The 20,014-nt window shown below is 42.2% G+C and overlaps 2 protein-coding genes across 2 annotated transcripts; both read right to left on the bottom strand.

Moving 5' to 3' along the window:
• Positions 1-6,145: 6,145 nt before the first annotated feature.
• Positions 6,146-8,399, bottom strand: mcl1b (MCL1 apoptosis regulator, BCL2 family member b). Its single transcript, XM_078252122.1, has 3 exons — positions 7,762-8,399; positions 7,202-7,452; positions 6,146-7,052 (listed from the first exon to the last, which is right to left on the bottom strand). Exons 1-3 carry the CDS (start codon positions 8,243-8,245, stop codon positions 6,936-6,938), a joined length of 852 nt encoding a protein of 283 aa, XP_078108248.1. The 5' UTR covers positions 8,246-8,399; the 3' UTR covers positions 6,146-6,935.
• Positions 8,400-9,477: 1,078 nt separating this feature from the next.
• On the bottom strand, positions 9,478-18,947 carry ensab (endosulfine alpha b). Its single transcript, XM_078252123.1, has 3 exons — positions 18,745-18,947; positions 15,128-15,250; positions 9,478-13,371 (listed from the first exon to the last, which is right to left on the bottom strand). Exons 1-3 carry the CDS (start codon positions 18,799-18,801, stop codon positions 13,207-13,209), a joined length of 345 nt encoding a protein of 114 aa, XP_078108249.1. The 5' UTR covers positions 18,802-18,947; the 3' UTR covers positions 9,478-13,206.
• Positions 18,948-20,014: the final 1,067 nt, after the last annotated feature.

The following is a 20,014-nucleotide window of genomic DNA, read 5'->3' as shown; positions in this document are numbered from 1 at the left end:
GTTTCTTCAGCAGAAATAGAACCGCACTTGGGATTCTTTTATTCCATAATCAACGCTGAATTGCCAACCGGGCAAGGTAGGCAATCCCTGGGGCATTAGAGCCCCCCCAGGTTCACTGCATGTCAGTTGGCTATTTTCAAATGTGTTAAGAAATTAAAAACCAATATCAACTAAGGGGTGTCCTGCAATATTAGGTAACTTCTCTCTCGCATTGCCAGACCTTCCTCCACAGCGCTGCGGAGGAGGGTCTCGCTAGTCCACACAGCATTCCGGGATGGGAGAAAAACGTTCTCTGGTTTATTGACATTTCTTTAAACCAAGTATAACCGTCTTGGGCGATGCTAAGCGCCAAACGAAGCAACGGTGCCTCTGCACAATAGCCTCTGGAAGGAACTTGTTTTGGTGGAACATGTGTACGTTCAAAAGTTGTTTTAGTCGTGCAACAGAAAACTCAGATTGGACAGATAGTCTAGCTAGCTGTCTGGATTTACCCTGCAGAGATCTGAGGAGCAGTTAACCATAGTCCTCAGAAATCCACCGGAGTTTAAAATGCCAACACAAAGAAAGCGGAAGGGAACGGACATCCGGCCGAAATTAGGGATATTAGGCAGAATTACCGGCGGCACCTGAACAATCCCGGAAATGAAACGTTGTCGATATAGACTAGGTAACTTTGTGCCTGTGTCCTGTAAGGGGCCCTGTGTCAAAACTTAGTTTAAAGAACTTTAGTGTTTTAATAAGCTCTCTTTTTAACATTCCATTGAAGAAATCAGATTACAGAAACCCAGCAGGAAGCCCGTTACTTAAGTGCATTAACACACTGAGTTGCCAAACTATATCACAAACTGACAAAAATCTTAACTCAAAGTCCAAGCATTCAATCACGTTACAGTTGGTCATCTGATGATGATCCTGAAGCTTTTTTTGGACAAGTTAGGAAGTGGACCTTTAAAATGGATCCAAAGCCTGAAACCTTCCTGCTCTAGAGTCCTGATTAAAAACGCATATACTGTATCTGTCTATTTACGTTTAACAATCTAAGGCAAATTCTCACTTCTTTTTTCTGTAAATGAATAGATGGATCATCATATTGTTTTCATTGTGCATTTTTGAGTCTATGCAAAGAAATTCAGAGTAAAGAAAAGTTTTATTTCAACTTGAAACAAGAATAAGGAACAAGGAAGAACACAAGGGGAAGAAGAAAAACACTGGCATGTTTGATCTTGATCGGGGGAAAGACAACATTTATGCCAATTTATTGCTGGGGCGCGGCGTTTATTCTTAGACCAAATGTCATGATATTTCCTTCCTGTCTATAACAAGCTGGGCATTTTGCTGGGAACATCAGTCCCCTTCCAGAAATAATGCTGGCTTTGTTACTAAACTGTTCTCTCCTCTGTGAAACAAAACATGGAAAAGCGCCAATGACCTAATGCAGAGTCAACGACTGCGAGTACAGAGTGTACCGTCCAAGTAAGGGCTGACGGTTACAACAACTTCTGCCTGAGCAAAGAGACGACATGTACCGTCTCACATCAGCCAGAGGGATTTAACCAAATCACTAGAGTAGAGAAAGAAAACAGAATCCTCCCCCTCTGCATGCCTCCACTAACCACTCGAGTTGCAGTTTACATCCATGTCTGTCCAGACTCATATAATATATATGTGTAGTGAAGCAATTTGGATGACACACACACAGGTTTGTGGCACTATCTTTGTGGGGACCCGTCACTGACAATGCATTCCCTAGCTATGCTAGCAACTAAATGCCTAACCTTAACCCTTACCCTAACCTAATTCTAACCCTAAAACCAAGTCTTAACCCTCAAACAGCCCTTTAAATTTGTGGGGTCATAATATCCCCTTCTGTGTTGGAGTTATGGCCTTTTTGGCGTTGAATAAAGGCCAGAAAAGCATTTTGCGGAACGTTGATGCAACACAAGCAACGGCCCGGGGCCATTAAGAAAGTGTGAAAAAGGAAAAGCTGTTAGAATCATTTTTTCTATTTGTCTTCTTAATTTGCAGAGTGTTAAGCTCTGTGGGCCACTGCTAACTATTTGAAACATTTATCAGGTACTTTTAGCAAACTATTTCGACTTCTCTGCTCGCCAGTTTTAATGCACTCAACGGCAACAACAAGCTTTATTTTGAGGTATTCCCACGTACAGGTTGGTGGGGAGTGTGTCAGCCTATTATAGCTAGTAGCTTACTTGCTATTGTTACACAGATCAACCAAAAGATCAGGGCCAAACCAAACCAATCTGTAATCCTATTCAGATGGTTGTTGGCATGTTCCTCCTAAACACAAATATGGAGCAACAGCAGGCTGCAGTAAGAGAGATAGTGGGCAGCCTGCAGGCAGGTCAGAACTGCCAACAGGGATAAGATGTCTATTAATACTGCACTATGGTCATCAGTCAAAGAATAAAGTTTCAAAAAGGACAGGATGACTCAGTTCAGAAAAGACATATCACTCGGTGGATTCAATTTGATATGTGATGAGTATCCACACACCACAAAGAGCTTAATGTCCAGAGTTAGATGAATGGGAGCCCTTTGACCTATGACTATTTAAAACTTGTATTTGAAGCTATTTCCTTCCCTTAAATCCCATAACAATACTGTTTAACAATAACCAGCTTACGAAAACTTTTGAAAATACATGCTGAGCAATGGCAGCCACTTGTATAACCAGTACCAAACAAAGTCTAGAACAATAAAATAAAAAATAAAAAATGTATTGAATATGATCGGGTACAAAGAGTAAAGTGTGATGCTGCAAAGAAAAAAGAATTTGGGCAAGAAACCAACAGTTATTTTTTAAATCATCAAGTAATCTATGATTTGTTTTTGATTAATTGATTAGTCATTGGTCAAAAAGCCCACAGCTCAATGAGCTGATCGGAGAATAAAAACATTAGAGTGTTCATCTTTTTACATCACAGGTATCAATATAGTCTTAGATTTGCATATACTAGTATTTATCCATTTGACAAGCATGTCGTCGTTTCTGAGAAAGCACATAGGAGAACACCTGTTCATCAATAGCCTAATGTGCGGATAATGCACATCAGATCATCAATTCAGCCGCCTAATGTGTCATCCGTCAATCAGCAGTTATGGGTCAGCCTACCGTACACTGGGTCTGTCAATTCAAAAAGGTGCTTTGCCTTTGGGTTATTGGACATTACCGGGACAGAATGTGTCCATTTTACATAAAACTAGATTAAACAGAATGTTGACATGTATGTATAGACAATTCCAGGAATGACTGGAAGGGTTGTGTGTAATTCCAAATAGCAGACATAAAAAAGGACCAAAGTGGTTGCGGACACTGCAATGCAAAATACAGCTTTTTGGATTAAGTTTTATGGATTTCGTATGATGATGATGGGCGTTTCTACATGAAGTGGCCGTTTTGTTTCCAATCGCAGATTCAAAATTTTGCAATAAGAATTGGGAGGTTTATGCCACCTACTTGAAAGCTAAGGACCAAAGTGAAATGAAGAATAAAAAACAAGAACGGGACAGCATGGAATACACTGAGTGACAAGTGATCTCTGGAAAGGACAAAAGTGGCTGCTTAGCAGCAAACGGGGAGACCAAAAACTGGATTTACATGCTTATTTACAGCAATGACTTGACACATTTAGACATGATCGAGGAAAGAGTGGAGCAGACACTCAGGGTACTTTGCACATATACAAGTTCTGTATATTCAATAGCAGAGCAAACAGGCTAAGAAGTAATTACAGACTTTCTGAAGCTCAAAAGAACTACAAGTCTAATTCTCTTCCAGTACAGCAGCTCTAGAAATGTCTGAAGTTTCAGTAAGACCTGCAGTGACTTCCTTAGCAAGTTTATAATTCAACACATCTTCATTCCCTTTCAGCGTCACTTCAAACTGCAAAGTAAACTATCTTTGCATCGCAGGGTCAGAATTCGGAGTATTTGCAGCTCTGAACAGTAACTCTGCAGCTGACCACTCCTGTTAAAAGATAAACTTGTGCGTCAGCTGACTTCCCAGAAACGGTTGCTTTTTTTAAAATGAAGGGGCGGGGTGTTGCTATGGGGAAGTGGAGGCCTATGACCAATGATCTGCCAGTTTGGAAAAAAGGCTGTTCCTCAAAGCTCAAATTACCAAACTGCAAATAAAAACTGCATCAGGCTGGTTTCTGTTGGAAGGAAGAAACACTGAGCAATGAAACATGATGAAATTGGGTTTATCTAGGTTTGTGAAAATAATCTTAACTATTTTGTAAAGTTTGAATTTCTCAGCAGTGTGTCAAGAAGACAGACTTCCGTCTTGGAGCCACCAGAAGGCCACATCCCCAAAAAGCTCTGCAGGAGTTCAAGTGCAATGCACAGAAACTCTAAATAGGTAATCTGAGCGATGCTAAGCATACGTCTAATGCTCAGTAATTCTTGGTTCCTTCTGGATTGGGCAGTTGTGATCTAGGCTGAATATAAGCAATACTCCCTACAGTGTCTAAATGTTAAGTATGTGTGCAGACAATGGATTCAAAACAAAACCACTCCTTAAAAACTATCCCATGACAGGAATGTGATTACCTACTGAAGGCTTTCTACAAGCTTTCCAGTTTACAGCTGTGCTACTCTGAAAGTGCAGAGGCTGCACTATCACATTTGTTCAACCACAGAGGATTGACACTTAAGCAGAACTGCAGCTGGGAAATGTGAACTTAAGTTTTCTTTAAAACATGTCGCTGACAACTTCCTTAAATTTATTTTGCTGTGTGAAAAACAAAAACAAAAAATGTGTCAATAGCCCGGTTGATATAGCCAAACACGACGGACATTTAGGCCTCAGAATTAAGAAAAGTTAAAGTGGTGTGCTGGCAATTTCCGAGCAAACACTTGTCTATACAGATGGATATAATTATTTTTAGGTAACATTAAGGCTTTAATACTCTGGACAGAGGAGAAAGTAATGTATGCACACACACTTAAATAATGTCTAGCTCTAATAAGCTAGTTACCAACATCAAGGTTGTTCACAGACTTTGTGCCGTCTTGTTTTCTGTGCCCCCAATCCACTTGTGTACACTGCAAACTGCTCGATCAAATTACCTCAGCCTCTATTCCCCATTGTGGAGCAGCCCGTTCTTCACAATGAACCGTGCGGGGGTAACCAGGGTGGTGACTACCATCATTAGCTGCAGGAGAGGAACATGGGGAGGTCTGCTGTGGATCATCACCATGGAGAGGCTCTACTCAATTTCCTCCTAAGACCTTGAGGAGTGTTGCGTTTGTCCTGTAACCCTAGACAACGGGAGGATCTGAACAAACAAGGGCGCAGCCACACATCATCGCCAAGGATTCCCCCTGCTTGAGGTTTCGATTAAGTCCAATTTTTTTACATTTTTTTTAGATGACTAAGTGCAAAACTATTCTTGTGTTCCTAGACAACTGTTACAAGGAACAGTACGCCATAGCAGGACGGAACTATAGTCTAGTAGACTCTAGAAACCTTCCTCACTTCAACCATATTGGAGATGCGAGTAAAAGAGAAAATTGCTCTAATTTAGCATCAGAGCACTACAAGAAACCATACCCAAAATAGACACATGACCAGCCACTTCCCAAATAAAATAAAAAAAATTTTTTTTTAATATATCTAATTTATTTATTTATTTATTATTTATATATTTGATAATACATCTTAACCAAATACATTTGATTAAGTCACCAGTTTCTAGGCAACTACACAAATTTCCACCCCAGTAAGTAGACACTGTTATGCAACTTTTGAGGATGTTGTGAACTTTTTTTTTTTTAACCCAGTTTCACAATCTCGCTGGTGCTGGTGCATTCAGCTGTTATGCACCAGCTCTTTGCAGATAACACGCAGCATCTTGCAAAAGTGTGGCTGCAGCTGAGTGCTCAAAAGTAATTGAGACGCTGCCACAGCCACATCAAAATTTCTAGGAAACAGCCCGTCTGGGGTTGTGGTGTGAATAAACATCAAAAGGCTGTCGAGTGCAGAGGCGTTCAATTTAAGTTTAGAGCGAGGAGATTCATTTCAGAGCAACAGAACCAGTATTGAGTGTAGATGGAACCTCTGTCTTCAGCTCTTGCTAAATTCTCTTCACAGTAAGACAGTATCCAAAAAGGTCACACCATGTGAATTTCTGTTTTTATTGTGTCAACTATACAGACTTGTTAGCTTACAACACGATCTGTATGATTATCATTGTCTGTTGCCTCTCTCTGGGGGGCAATGTCATTCCCAACTACCGTCAGCTTTGGTGCAGTCGACCAGCCCAGTCTGCCACTTTCCAACTCAGTCCTTGTGCATTTCCTTCCAACATCAAACTTTTCCAGGCAAAAAAAAGTCCTGCATGTGGTTGCTTCGTGTCTCCTAGTTCAGATCCAATTTTCATAACCAGGAAGCCGAGCTACACTCATGCAAATCCCCCTCCCCCTCCCATGGTTGAGGGTTATGAATGGGCTTTATGGAAATGGGCATAACATGGAAAAATGCAGCATCCCCTTCCTGCTTTGACCTGGGCTTACTTACTAAACACCATTACCACCAGGAAATTGTGATATAATTATGAAAAAGCTAGTAAACATAATTAGGCAACAATTAAGCAAAAATCAGGTCAACTGACTGCCCATTAACTTTAATTTTGCATAGAAACACATTTTACATTTATTAGAAAAATAAAATTTCTCTGTAATTTAAATAAGCCCTAATTATTTGAAGGTTGAATGCAGTCAGTAAAGTCCATCCATTTACATCAACAGCAAAAGCTTGTATTTGCAGTTGGGGGGGGTTGGAAGGGAGCCCAAAAAAAAAAAAGAGAAGGAACCACTGATGAGCAGTGCAGGTCCATCAAAGTCCAATTTCAAAAGTGGACGAAGCATCCATCATGTGAAAATAAGCCTCTGAGTGTCCAAAAAAAAAGAATTCACCTGATCAACAGGGCCAGTGTCGCCCCAATACCAGCAAATCCAGCAAAGGCCATGAGTGTGTTCCTCACCGTGGACTCTGGGTCTGCTACTCTGAAGAACTCGACAAAGCCGTCCTGAAAACCAAAGAATAAAACAATAAGACATAAGATGGAAATCTGGAGTGTGGAAGCACAGAGGCACAAATACATGTAGGCTTTGTTGCACAATTAAGACGAATTATGCAACAAGTCAACCTACATCCTGTCATTAGTCATAAACTCACCCAGGCATTGTTTTTGACCAGCCAGTCCCGCTGGTCGCTTAGCAAATACGTGGAGATCTCCTGTCCCACCAGCGCCACACAGTTCTCCCTGCCCCGCTCCTTAAGGTATTGTGACACCACTGCCCCGAAGGCCACCAGGCTGGCGATACGACCCCAGTTGGTGGTTCCGTCTGCAAAGAGGCTCTTGGCTACTGCACTGACAAAACTGGCGTCATCCGTTCTTTCATCCAATAACAATTTGTTGATCATGCCTATATAGAAAACACAAGTATGGGTCAGTAATATGGCTTGTACAAGGTTAAATCGTATCAGTGTAGGCGTGGCTATCAACTCAATTTACAACGTACTAATTAGACTACTGCTGACTTTAATTTAACTTGAGTACTGTTCCCACGCCTTGAGAATAAAATGGCTCCTACATGCCAAAACAACAGTTTCAAACACGGTGTGTGTTGTGAAGAATTAAATGGGAGCTAAAACAGCCTGTAGCTGTAGATACACGGATATAAACAGCCGTCTTTGAATACAACCCACAGCTAACGTTACGTGTCACTACCTACCATTGTATGCGTATCTGTGTTTCTCCAAAACGTCCTCCACAACTCTTTTCATTGTTGTTAGTGCTCGGCTTTCATTCCACTGTGATTTCGAAAGTCCAGTAAAGTCTCTCAGGAAACGGTCAATGAGTTGCCTCGTGTCGTTCTTCAGGACTGCGTCGCCTGCCGGGGAACTGGAGACGTCGATTTCACTGTCTGGCTCCGGAGTACACGGCAACGAGCAGTTCTCGGTTTCGTCGCTGTCCTCCCGGACGGTTTTTGTTACATACCCGTTCATTACCAGGTTCTTCGGTCGTTTCGGGGTATCGTTTGACCCCGCATTTCCGTTGCGAGTTTCTTTAGATGAGCCCATTGCAATATGCGGGGATGAATTTCTTGAGCCGTAGAGAATTGGTCCCTCCACGACTCCATTTTGAGGATGTATAAAACAGCTCATGACTCCGGTCGTTACGTTGAACGCGGTCCGTTTCGCCGGAATAATATTCATTTGGATTCTTGAGTTTTGAAATTAACGTTACGCTTACTTGTTTCCGTAAAAAAATAGGGTAGGATATGCTACTAGCATGTATTAAACAATAAGCTAGCCTTTCCTCTAATGTTCACTTCTTGTCCATGGCCGTGTTGAAGTGACTGGAACGGAAGTGAGTGATCTTTTATATAGTTACGTCGTTGACAAACCATGCGTGAGTCACACGTCACAACTCCGACTTCCCTAAAAAGAACCCAAGACCTGCCTCGATCTAGTTTTTAAATGTTTACAAAAAGAAGAAGAAAAAGGAGGACTCGTCGTGATGATTTTGCAGCTGAAAATATGAGCAGAAGCAAGAAGTCTCTAAGATTGATTCATTTGTGGGATATTTTTGTATTTTTCCATGACCACGATCAAAAATGAAAGTAGCATTACCGGAAACACTCGATCATAATATCAGCAAGATTATTAAAGATAACGACAGTAATAGCAGTGACAATAACATAATAAACCGTGTCTGAAGTTGCTTAATCTATATTTTAAGTAAAGTTTAAACCAATAGAGGTTTCCCATTTATACCATGGCATTGACATATTTTAGAAACTTTATTTCAAATAACTGCAGTTGTGTTATGCAGCTATATAGCGGCATCAGTAAAGCCATTTGATCTAAATGTACGTTTTGATAAATGACAGCAAACTTGGATCTCACTCTGACACTGATCCTTTAATGACTAATAAAGAAAAAGAAGCCCTGGCTGTAGGCTCCATGGGCATTTATTTACTGCAGTAAATTGCAAAAAAAAAGAAGAGAATATATATATCTGACATTTATGGCCACTTGTCCTGCACATTGGCACACATAACCTTTCCTCAAGTTTAACAACAGTAGGGTTCTTGTCATCCCAGTCTGTGAGATCTTTTTTATATTCTGTTGCTTTTCTACACAACTAAAAGTTTCCATGTTATGTTAGGAATGCTAGAAATTGCCAGAACTGTCTTCAACTAAGAGCCACATGTTGGAAATAAACAAATACATGATGATGCTTCCCCCTAGTGGTCAGAGGGAGGGAATTCTCCTTTCAGCAATTCCAATTTTCCACCCACCAGATTCAGCCTTTTACAGTACTCTTCAACTTGGAACCTTTTTTTTTTTTTGTTTTTCCATGTGTGTCATGTTGGTCGTTGTGCCAACAAATACACCAATGGTACAAGAGTGGAAACCTAACATCATTGGAAAAAACAAGAAAATCTTATTAATGTAAAAGTTTATTTCAAATACTGACAAAAATCCTCTCACCTACTCCCACACAACTGAAACATTCCAAGTATTCCTGTACTTTCTGAAGTCTTAAAGTGTTCTCCAGTCATCCTCTTTATCATGTAAACCCTTATTTTTATTTATTTTTTTTCTTGGAAACAAGGGTGCCTCTGGTTTCCCTGCAGTTATCTTGGGCTAGGCTGAAATATACTTAATATGCAGTAAGAGAACACATGAGAGAAAAAAAAAAGAAACATTTACTTGCAAAACAACAAGAAAACAGATAAGGTAAAAGCAGCACAAAAGTACTTCAGAGCACACAGTCATTCCTTTATACATTCTGGCGTGTGTTTATAACGAGAGACACCCTGTGTGTTGGGTCTGAAACATACCCTGCTATTTCCTCTCGTTGAACCACTCTGTGCAAAGCCGAACGTCAAGTAGCATTCAAGAACTCCTGTCCACGCTTGTTTCATAGAACATGTTGTAGCTCATTCACCCATTTCTTTTAGCAAACTTTTTTTTTTTTTTTTTTAAAGCATGAAACTTTAGGCTTTTAAAAAACAATATGATGCTAAATGGTCTGTTCTTGTCAACCAGAGGGACAAAGCGTTCCAGACGTTTCTGGCTCGGGCCGGATCAAATTCAACAATGCACCTTCAAATGAAGTGGTAGATTTGACATCAACTCAGTCGATTTTTGCCACAGGCGCTATAGGACTCTGAAACAGAGATACTCAGGGAGAACAGAGTCGGACTGGTAGAATCAAGAGGACAAGTGTCCTTTACAGGGGAACAACATCTCTTTAGATTTGTCTTTGACTGAGTCAGCAGCATTTACACATATTTTCATATGATACAGATTCACATAGTCTCTGCAATTCACTAAGACAGAGCAGAAGTAGTGTTAAACTGAAAGGAGAGAGGAACCATTGAATCAGAAAACAGCTCAGGTTATGAGGGAGTTAAAAGCAGGTGGGATACAATGCAAAAAAATTCCCTTCCTTCCTTTTGAAGTCTATTTACAATGGCTGGAACAGAGAAAAAAGCAGTGCATTCATACAACACCATAACTAGCACATACGTACAGGTCAGTTCTCTTTCACCCACTGCTAAGTTTGACACATTTTAAAGTCTTAATGAAAAAGGGAGGTGGAGAATGTGATGGTGCATGCACCCTATCACCTAGCCTACGTGGTGGAGTGTGCATTTGTGAAGGTTCCCTGAAGCAGTTTTATACAAGGAGGCCGATTCTCAGCGAGCGCCGGCGTCAAGTTCAAAATTGCGAACGTGTGGGCGGCACACACTCAAAGGTCCGCAGATTTGCTGATCGCATCATTCCCCCCTTTCAGAGGTTGAACCACATTAACAGGTGGGATTCAAGCGCAGAGCGTGCGCTTACACTCCCCCCCGCCCCATTTGTTATAAAATCTCTCTCTGCTTTGCCAAGTGTTGGAGTGAGTGCATCCTGCAGGCATGCAGAGTCCCACTTTAAGCCCCCGATGGCGATCTTGGGAGCTGGACTGACACCTGTTGTTACCGGGCTGCCTGCTGCGTACCCTCTACCCCTGAGATCAAAGGTCAGTCTGTGTAGTATGTCAGTTTGGGGAGAAAACACTTTGTTCTACGTGGCGCTGGTAGGAAAAGCAGGTCTATACTCCAGCTAAGGTTTAAGGGACGCAAAGTAGTATTATTCTTTTACTTAAGTTAATGTTTCACAATGTCAATTGCCAAAGAAGGCAAGGTGTCAAGGGAACCACTACGTCTGACTGTGAGAGATATATCTATCTATCTATCTATATATATATATATATATATATATATATATATATATATATATATATATATATATATATATATATATATAAAGTGTTAAAAGAACACATGAGAAATCAACACAATGTTTAGCTTTAACAAGCAGCTAGAATAAGAATAATTGTTTTGGTTTGTCCCAAAATGTCTAAAAGCTATTTTCACAGGACGTGTGCCATTGTGGGGACACAACTACGAAGTCTAGGACTGTGGTTATTTTTGCCTTTTCAAATTGAACTTTTGTGATCAGACATGGCCGTCTAGTCAAAACACACGTGTTCGCTTGTTACACTGAAATCCTAAAACCTTTAGTGGTGTTTGGATGCACGTTTCAAAAGGAGGACTGGCAAGTTAAGTCACATCGCATCACTTTTCATACCTCCAATGAGATCCAAACACCCACGTGAGCCAGACCAGCTTGGGCTGCAGTCTGCTTCGTCACATGATGATGTGAGCCCAATGATTGGATAGCAACAGTCCCATTGGAAAGACGAGGGTGCCCACGGCCTCGGAGCCTGAGAGCTGCAGTACCAAATTTGGCTCCGTTGGTAAAGCATATACTGTAACTTCCAAGCCAGAAATCCCAGGATGTAAGTGAGTCGATTTAGCACTACCATTTCTCTCGGGCACGTTAGCCGGTCTGGTCCTCAAAGCGGCAAGCTTATCACGAATTACGTGCATGGTTGTGTATTATTTACAGAAGAATATACTCTATGCAGGATGCTTCAATACACCCACAAATCTTTTAGGCGCATAGTAAACACACGTCTTGATGCACCCCAACAGCAACCAAACTAAGACTGAACTCAGAGATTGGCAAGGTCCCCAGCCAATAAAAATAATACAAGGATATACTCAGCTGGCTCCTGCCCTGGGTTGCTTCCAGGAGTGTGTGTACATAGATTGTCGGGACAGCGAAAAGGAAAAGGAAGGAAGGAAGTGCGACTGTGGACGTTTCAGGGCTCCGTGTGTTTGTTTTGATACTTCCTATCACTAAGCTGATGCCCCACTCCCGTGTTTTTTAACAAAAAACATGTTCAATTTCTTTTTTTGTTACAGGTTACAATCATGCAGCATATTTAGAGAGAACAGGAGCAACGGGAGTCAAGAATTAAAGCAACGTTAGCAGAGAGGACGGGGGGGGAAAAGTGGTGCTTCAAAATTCCTGTTTGGCCGAGCTGCAGCAGATGACCTCGGGTTTTGTTCGACGAAAGGTGGCTGAAGGACGAGATGAAAGGAAGCCTCTGTTCATTTCCCAATGTGATGTCAGTGAATGCTCAAGAGCTAGAGGCAGCTGCCCCTCACAGATTTGGTATGCAAGCAATTATTCACATACATCATTCAAACCCCTCCCGCCGAAGCCAGCCACCAGCATAGCTAGGGAACATAAAAAAAAAAAAAAATCAAGGGACGCGCAGCGATCATGGTTCCTAACTCCCTTACACGCATTATTTTGGTGTCATTTAGGATGCAAAAAAGAACAAAGCATACTATACAGACTACAAAGTGCATTAACTCACCCCATCCAACCCCTGCCCGATGACACACCTACTGTGATGCATCTTGGAACACCGAAAACCAAGACATAAGGGAGGCGGCAGAGCAGAGTGCGCAGAGGGGGGCCCGAGCTGCGCGTGGTGGGAAGGCAGAGAAGGCTGTGACCTCATGGGCCACCTAAACCTCCACCCCTCCCACCCCGCCCCACCCACATACAAGCAAATGGAGTTTTAACTTCTACAACTCTGCCCGACATGTTAAAGCCAGTGGTGCCTTGGGATAAAAACAGAAGACAGGGGAGGGGATGGACATATTGGGGACGCGGGTGAGGAGGAGGGACATTTGACGGGAGCCCCGGGTGGGGTGGGGGTGGGGGGGGGGGCGTGAAGGTGCTTCTAGGTATGATGGAGGCTAGCCGGCTAGCTTGCTGGTCACCAAGGAGGACTTCCGCTGGGGCAGGTCCTGCGGCGTGGGAATGTGGTCGCCGGTCACCAGGTTGTTGTCGGGCCCTGCCACGGGAAGCTTCTTCATCTTGGCCTTGGCCATGTTGTAGTCTCCTGAGTCAAAGTACTTTTGCTGTGGGGGGGGGGGAAGAGACAGAAAGGGTGCTCACAGCTTTAGAGACAGGCCGCTTACTGATTTCAGTTAAGCAAAGAAATTAACAAAAAAACAAAAACAAACATGGATCTTAAAACAATACTCACATGCTCATATGTACATTGAAAGAGTTATCAGTCCCTGTTACTGTTCCTGCTGTCCATACTGACCCTGTGGAGGACCCTTCCTAATGCAATCCCCATATAAGAGATGGAGGACAAGATTCACAGACCTCATTTTGTGCAAAAAATGTATTCCAAAGTTTAGGGTGAGTTACGCCCGTTGCATTCTCGAGCCGGGCTTGGTGGTCTGTACGAGTATCGAGTATGAACAGGATAATCGTTGGGGACAGTGTGCATGGTTCGCCACATGGAACACACTGTGCTCTTTATTCATCTTACGTCGATGCGTTTCACAGTTGAAGTCTTTTTAGTATGTAAATTCCCTGGGATGCATTTCTGTAACACTAAGAATGTGGATTTTCACATTTGGAAGGCATACTTTCAAAACCAAAGTAGACAGGAGGGATTATGTCATTATTACAATAATCTATTCTTTTAACAACAGAAGATGAAAGGGTTCACTTATTTAACTTTTTAATGGAATGACCAAGTGGAGTGTTGTATTGTCCAGATTCAAGCGCCAAAAAAAAAAAATTTTTTCGGGCATTTTAGGCCTTTATTTCCGAAGGACAGCTGAAGACATGAAAGGGGAGAGAGAGGGGGGGAATGACATGCAGCAAAGGGCCGCAGGTCGGAGTCGAACCCGCGGCCGCTGCGTCGAGGAGTAAACCTCGATATATGTGCGCCTGCTCTACCAACTGAGCCAACCCGGCCATAAAAAACAAATTCTCTAATTTTTTGATGAAGTCTCTGATGATTAAGTACTTCAATTTACTTTTCGGCCCGCCTCTTAGCCTGCCTCGGCTACTCCTACTCCTAGTCAGTGATTTCCCAGAATGACTTTCAATCTCCAGAGGTGGAAGTTTTCTGTAACATACACAGCACGTGTAGGTGGAGAGAGCAACATTTTTTCCAGACGAGTGAGAGAGGGTGGAGAGAACGATGCCTGTGTGTGCACTGCCCTGCTTTTCAAATTACAAATAAAAATAATCTGTCAAGCAGGCGGTTGTATTTGACATGCCACCAATGTGGCTGCATTGTATTTTGGTCTACTGGGGTTCAGTCGGTGGAGACATTATTTTTCTCTCTGCTACAATGGATTTAGCTGTGTAGGATTGTTAAAAGGACTACAAAATGGCAGCTCTACATAGAAGCCCTTGCTCTTTGGTTGTGACGGGGAGGCATAACATGTATCGGCCGTGTTTTAAATGACATAAACATGTTGTCCAATAAAAACTCCATTGTAGCCTAGCTATAAAACACAAATCTCAATATGATTTAGAAGGTGAGAAAATGAATGCAAGGAAGCTTGCTTCTCCAACAGTGCTTTTTCAAGTTTTCCAAGGTGATTTTTCAGTGACAGTGACGTGTTGGGAGCTGGACTGATCACAGAACAAAAACCTGCTGGACCTGATAGCTGAAACCTCCCCCCCCCCTCCCCACAATTGTGTTTGGCATTCACACCAAAGGCAGCACGTTGTGTATAAGCAGGTAGAGATTCAGTGGTTTGCTGACAGAAAGATGCCTGCTGCGGGGACCAAATCTGAGACACAATCCTGTCTCCCCACTCTTCTCATCTGCGACTATGTAGTAAACAACCCCTGGTGACCTACCCCTTTCTGTAGTCTCTTCATCAGGAAGTCTGAGCCGCCGGGCTTCTGGCCCAGGCTGGGGTACTTGGCTTTCAGCTTGGCCTCCTCCGACTTCACGGGGTTTGCATTCTTCTCCTGGGAGTCCTGTGGCGACGACAACAACAGACAGACATAAAAACACTCCTCCGTTGTAGAAAACAGGGCCTCTTCAAAGCGTCAGCTGATGCATCTTTAGAAAAAGGCAAGCACAACTGGAACAGCGACTCATTTATGGTCACCATACAATTCCAAAAATGCTGCTAATACACAAACCCCTAAATTCAGGAAAGTCTATTGTGATAAACGCGGCCACTTCATGCCTCAAAAATACTAAAACTGCTCTTAAAAACCTCCGCTGTAAAGTGGGCTAAAAGCTGCTGTATGAAATGAACAACATCAATGTTCTTCTATTACAGTCTCTCATAATACCATCATGCCTGATAGGAAATAACTCAGGATGAGGGCAAAGCTGGGTACAAACGCAGATCTTGCCCTCTTTGGGAATCATGTTTACAGGGATTTTGTGCACAAGAGCATCATGTATCCGTTAAAGCAAATACTAGTCGATGAAGAATGAACTCTTGAGTCCTGTTCAACAAATATACCTACGTTCAACTATTACTGTAAAGCCAAAAAAAAAAAAAAACATCCCACATTTGAGAACTTTAAGAACAATTTAATTCTGAAACGCCCCTTTATGATAAGCACGTTAATGAGGACATAACAAACCTTGTTTTCTGCTACCTGTGAGGGTCACACTTTGGCTGCCATTAATAATGTTTATCATATCATGATTCCCTGTCTTCTGTTTGTGTGAATTCATTGGGTTTTGTAGTTCCGCGTCTGTGAGAAAGTATGGGAATTGAGGTCAAGAAACAATAACTTGACAGCGCTTTGCGGCTCTTACGACACCCCCCCCCAGACGGTGTGTCACAGACGCGCGAGGTGGCCATTTGGTTTAGACAATGCAGGTATTTTCTGGTGCCACTGACTAACACTTGTCAAACGGGTCCCTGTCAGGTAGACACGGAGGCCAGTAATTTGGGCCACCAGGGCACACCTTGTTTTTGTACACAGCATGAAACAAGTGTTTGACTGAAGTGTTTGACTGTGCGCTATATCTACCTCAGGAAACAGTAGGTGTAAAGTGCAGGTAGGACTATAGCGGACAAACTCCAAAGGCAATTGATGTACTCCCTGGACATTATCCTTGAGCGAGCAGCACACAGCGTAGACCTACTTCCACCATGCAGACCAGATGGGGCACTGAGCCTGCAAAGCTTGCTGGGGCAGCGATAAAATGTGAGGAGGGTGGGGGGGGGCGTGTGTGTGTGTGGCACCGACTGTGCTGATTCACTTGGGTCCATGACGAGAAATTTATGAGCTACTATATTCGGCCGCAATGCAAGGAAACTGCAGAATCCAACAACACATTCTTTGTGCAGGACAGTTTTAAACACTAGTGTGGAGACCCGTACGACATTCAATCTAATCCCTTTAGGTTGTGTCAAAGTTTGACACATTTCTTTAACACTATTTGACAATATATATTGTATATGCTTGTTCCAGTGCTTCATTGAAGCTGTATCACACTTCAGTGAGTACAAAGTGAGTATTATTACTCTTCTACACTTATCTTCACGATGCATTTTGGTATCTTTACAAACAATATTGAAGAAAACCTAAATAAAGTTATGGGGGGTTAAGCAGTGCTATGCTTTTGGATCTGAGGGTTTGAGGAGGGCCTAGTCTATATCCAGGACCTTCCACTTCCGGAATTGCTCGTTGCCGAACGGAAATCCCGCCGTATGTCTTCTTTTCGGCCGGATTTCCGTTACCTTACGCTTTCTTTGTGTTGGGAATTTTAAAGTGCTCATATTATGCTTTTTCCCTTTATTGTGAGATATTATATATATATATATATTTTTTTTTTTTTTTTGTGTGCATGTTATAGGTTTACAAAGTGAAAAAGCCCAAAGTCCACCCAAAGGGACTTACCATCTCCAACAGAAAACACTGTTCACAAACTGCTCCAAACAGCTCTGTTGTAATCCAGCCTTTACTTCAGAGACAAACGTGCTATAATGCTCGCCTAGCTGCTAGCATGGCACGCCCTCATAGTCTGCTTCTGACTGGCTAGTAGTCCTTACCTAGGTACTGCGCATGTTCGACTCCCAACAAAGATGGAACAGAAGTGTGATGCCTCACTCTGTAACTAAAACAGAGAGCTCAACACACAGGGGGAAAAGAGGAGCTGGAGCAATGTTCACTACAACAAAAATATGGTGTTTTTAGAAAATTAAACTCAATTCATGAGGACTCAGGTTGACTGCTGTTCTGTTGCACGACTAAAACAACTTTTGAACGTACACATGTTCCACCAAAACAAGTTCCTTCCAGAGGCTAATTTTGCAGCGGCATCGTTGCTTCGTCCAGTGACGATTTTACAGAAATGCCAATAAACCAGAGCACGTTTTTTTCCCATCCCGGAATTCTGTGTGGACTAGCCAGACCGTCCTATGCAGCGCTGTGGAGGAAGGTCTGGCAAAGCGGAGGCCCTAATGTGTCCTTTATTTTACACAAACATATTTTGAGCGATTTAAGTTTGTAGTAATGCTGCGTTTGTCAAAACAATAACCATTTACTGCAACTTAATGTATTTAGGTATGGGCACACATTCAAGCTTCAGTATATAAAAAAAACAACAGCTTTGTCAACACTGATTTTGAATTTGAAACTTCTAACCTGCTGGGCAGCCAATCAGGCACAAGAGCTGCACATTAAATCAATATTAATCAACTATCATTATACTTCTTGTATTGTTGATTTTTTTTTTTAAACACAAGCAATTTCTGAAGTCCATGACGTGAATTACCGTAAATATAACAAATCGTGTGATTTATACAATATCAAACAGCAAATTAAAGCAGTACAAGGTAACTGCAGGCCTGTGAAGCTGAGAAAAACTAATCATACTGATGTCAATATGTCAACAGATGTTTGATTAAGCATTGGTCCAAGTGTTATGACTATATGGAGTGCACATCGCTGCAGTTGTTGTGATACTGTGCGTAAATGCGGAAGCAGTGTCACACTGCAGTTGTTGTCACTGTCAGGCGAAGACCATCAAGAATCTCAAGCCATGTGCAAGTCAGGACGAAGACATGAGTGTTTCCAATGCATGTGTTTTCACCGGTTCAAAGTGTACCGAGTGAAACCATCAATGTATGTCTCTCGTTGGAGACAGTCGGCCCTGCATGGCACGTTTTGAGACCCTCCAGGACAGACCAATGAGGCCCGAGCTGTTGTGGACTCGCCAGCCAATGACACAAGGCAAGGGACAAAACAAAGTAACAGACGGGCAATGAGCTCTGTATGGTGAGGCAGCTACGTTAAAAAAAAACAACAAAAAAAACAAACATTTTCAACACACAGAAACAGCTTATCGTAGCTCTACATGTCTCTCAGGAGTAACCCCCCGCTGCCTTGGTGCAGCGCTGGGCATACACACTTCACTTGTGCTAGCTGATGCTAGCCACTTCTAGCTAGCATGCTCGGTGGTTAGCCAACAACATCAAGACAGCAGTCAGAAAACCCACCTGTTTTTCGTCCTCATAGTCCACCTGAGTGTCCGAGTCCAGGTTTTCTGACGACATTGTGTGAGTGTGATGGACAAGCAAGTGTCCTTTTTGCGGACAACTCGAGGAGATGAATACACTAGACACCGTTTGATATACCTGTACTAAATCTAATCCTCCTTTTCTTGACACGACTGCTCCCCAACAAAAATGGCGTTACGAGATGTGACGTCACCAATAAGGGGGCGTTTCCTACTTGTGATTGACATATACAGTAACCAATAGGCGAGCAGTAGTGGGTCACGTAGAGCCAATGGGATGCTATTAGTAGCGCCATTCTCTGTGATTGACAGCCCATCGCCCAATGATTTTACAGAATGGAGACTGGGGGCGATGCGGGGGCCGCACTGCATCAACACAAAAGATATATTATCGATGCAACATGCTGGTTTTTATTTGATTACACTCTGTGTTATAATAATTAATAAATGAATACACCACAATTAGTTAAACGAGAGGATCGGGAGCCATGTTGTCATTTTTCTTTTTTTTTGAAATACTCTGACAAGCTCCCTGCTCTATGGAGTCTTGTTGAAAAATTCTTGTTAGACAGGACACAAATATAATGTTAATGTGGGCTCCAGCGCATTCAGGTGTCCTCATAGGCAGTCAAAAAAAAATGAGTTTGAAGTCACAGGACATGGATGTAACAGTAGAACATTTTGAGATACATCCATGGATATTTGTGGACACATATAGACACTGTAGGTGTTAACTAACTCCAGAAGGTGGCAGTAGTGTAACATTAAGGCTGCTAGCTGCCGTTAAAACCCAAACAAGAAGAAGAAGAAGCTCCCTGCTCTGTGATTGGTTACTTGTTGGCCGTGTTTAAACGATTAGCGGGAACCGTTATTTTACGTTAACACCTAACGCTATCTATCGTTAGCTTGTTTTAAAAAATCTTCTTCAAAAACAAGTTATGCTGTTTGTATTTTAAATTTTTTTTTGTTAAAATAGTCTTTCATTGTTGCCATGTAAGTACAAGCTTATTGTCAACAGGCTAGGTTAGTAACAGCTCCATCCTAGTGTAGCAGAAACTGTTTAAGCAGGTGGCTGCCTAGCTAAATGTAACAGGATAATTAACGTTAGTTAGCTAGCTAGCTAATAGGTGAACTACAGTAGCTAATGTAACACTGCTAAACTGCCTAAACATTGTAGACCACTTTGGTCGTCATCACATAATTTCACTCTTTTCTTTGCAGCTTGGATTTTGTGTTCTTTCACAACTGCA

This window comes from Sander vitreus, chromosome 6 (genome assembly GCF_031162955.1).
Source record: "Sander vitreus isolate 19-12246 chromosome 6, sanVit1, whole genome shotgun sequence".
Taxonomy (NCBI): domain Eukaryota; kingdom Metazoa; phylum Chordata; class Actinopteri; order Perciformes; family Percidae; genus Sander; species Sander vitreus.
This window is presented reverse-complemented; position numbering and strand designations above follow the sequence as displayed.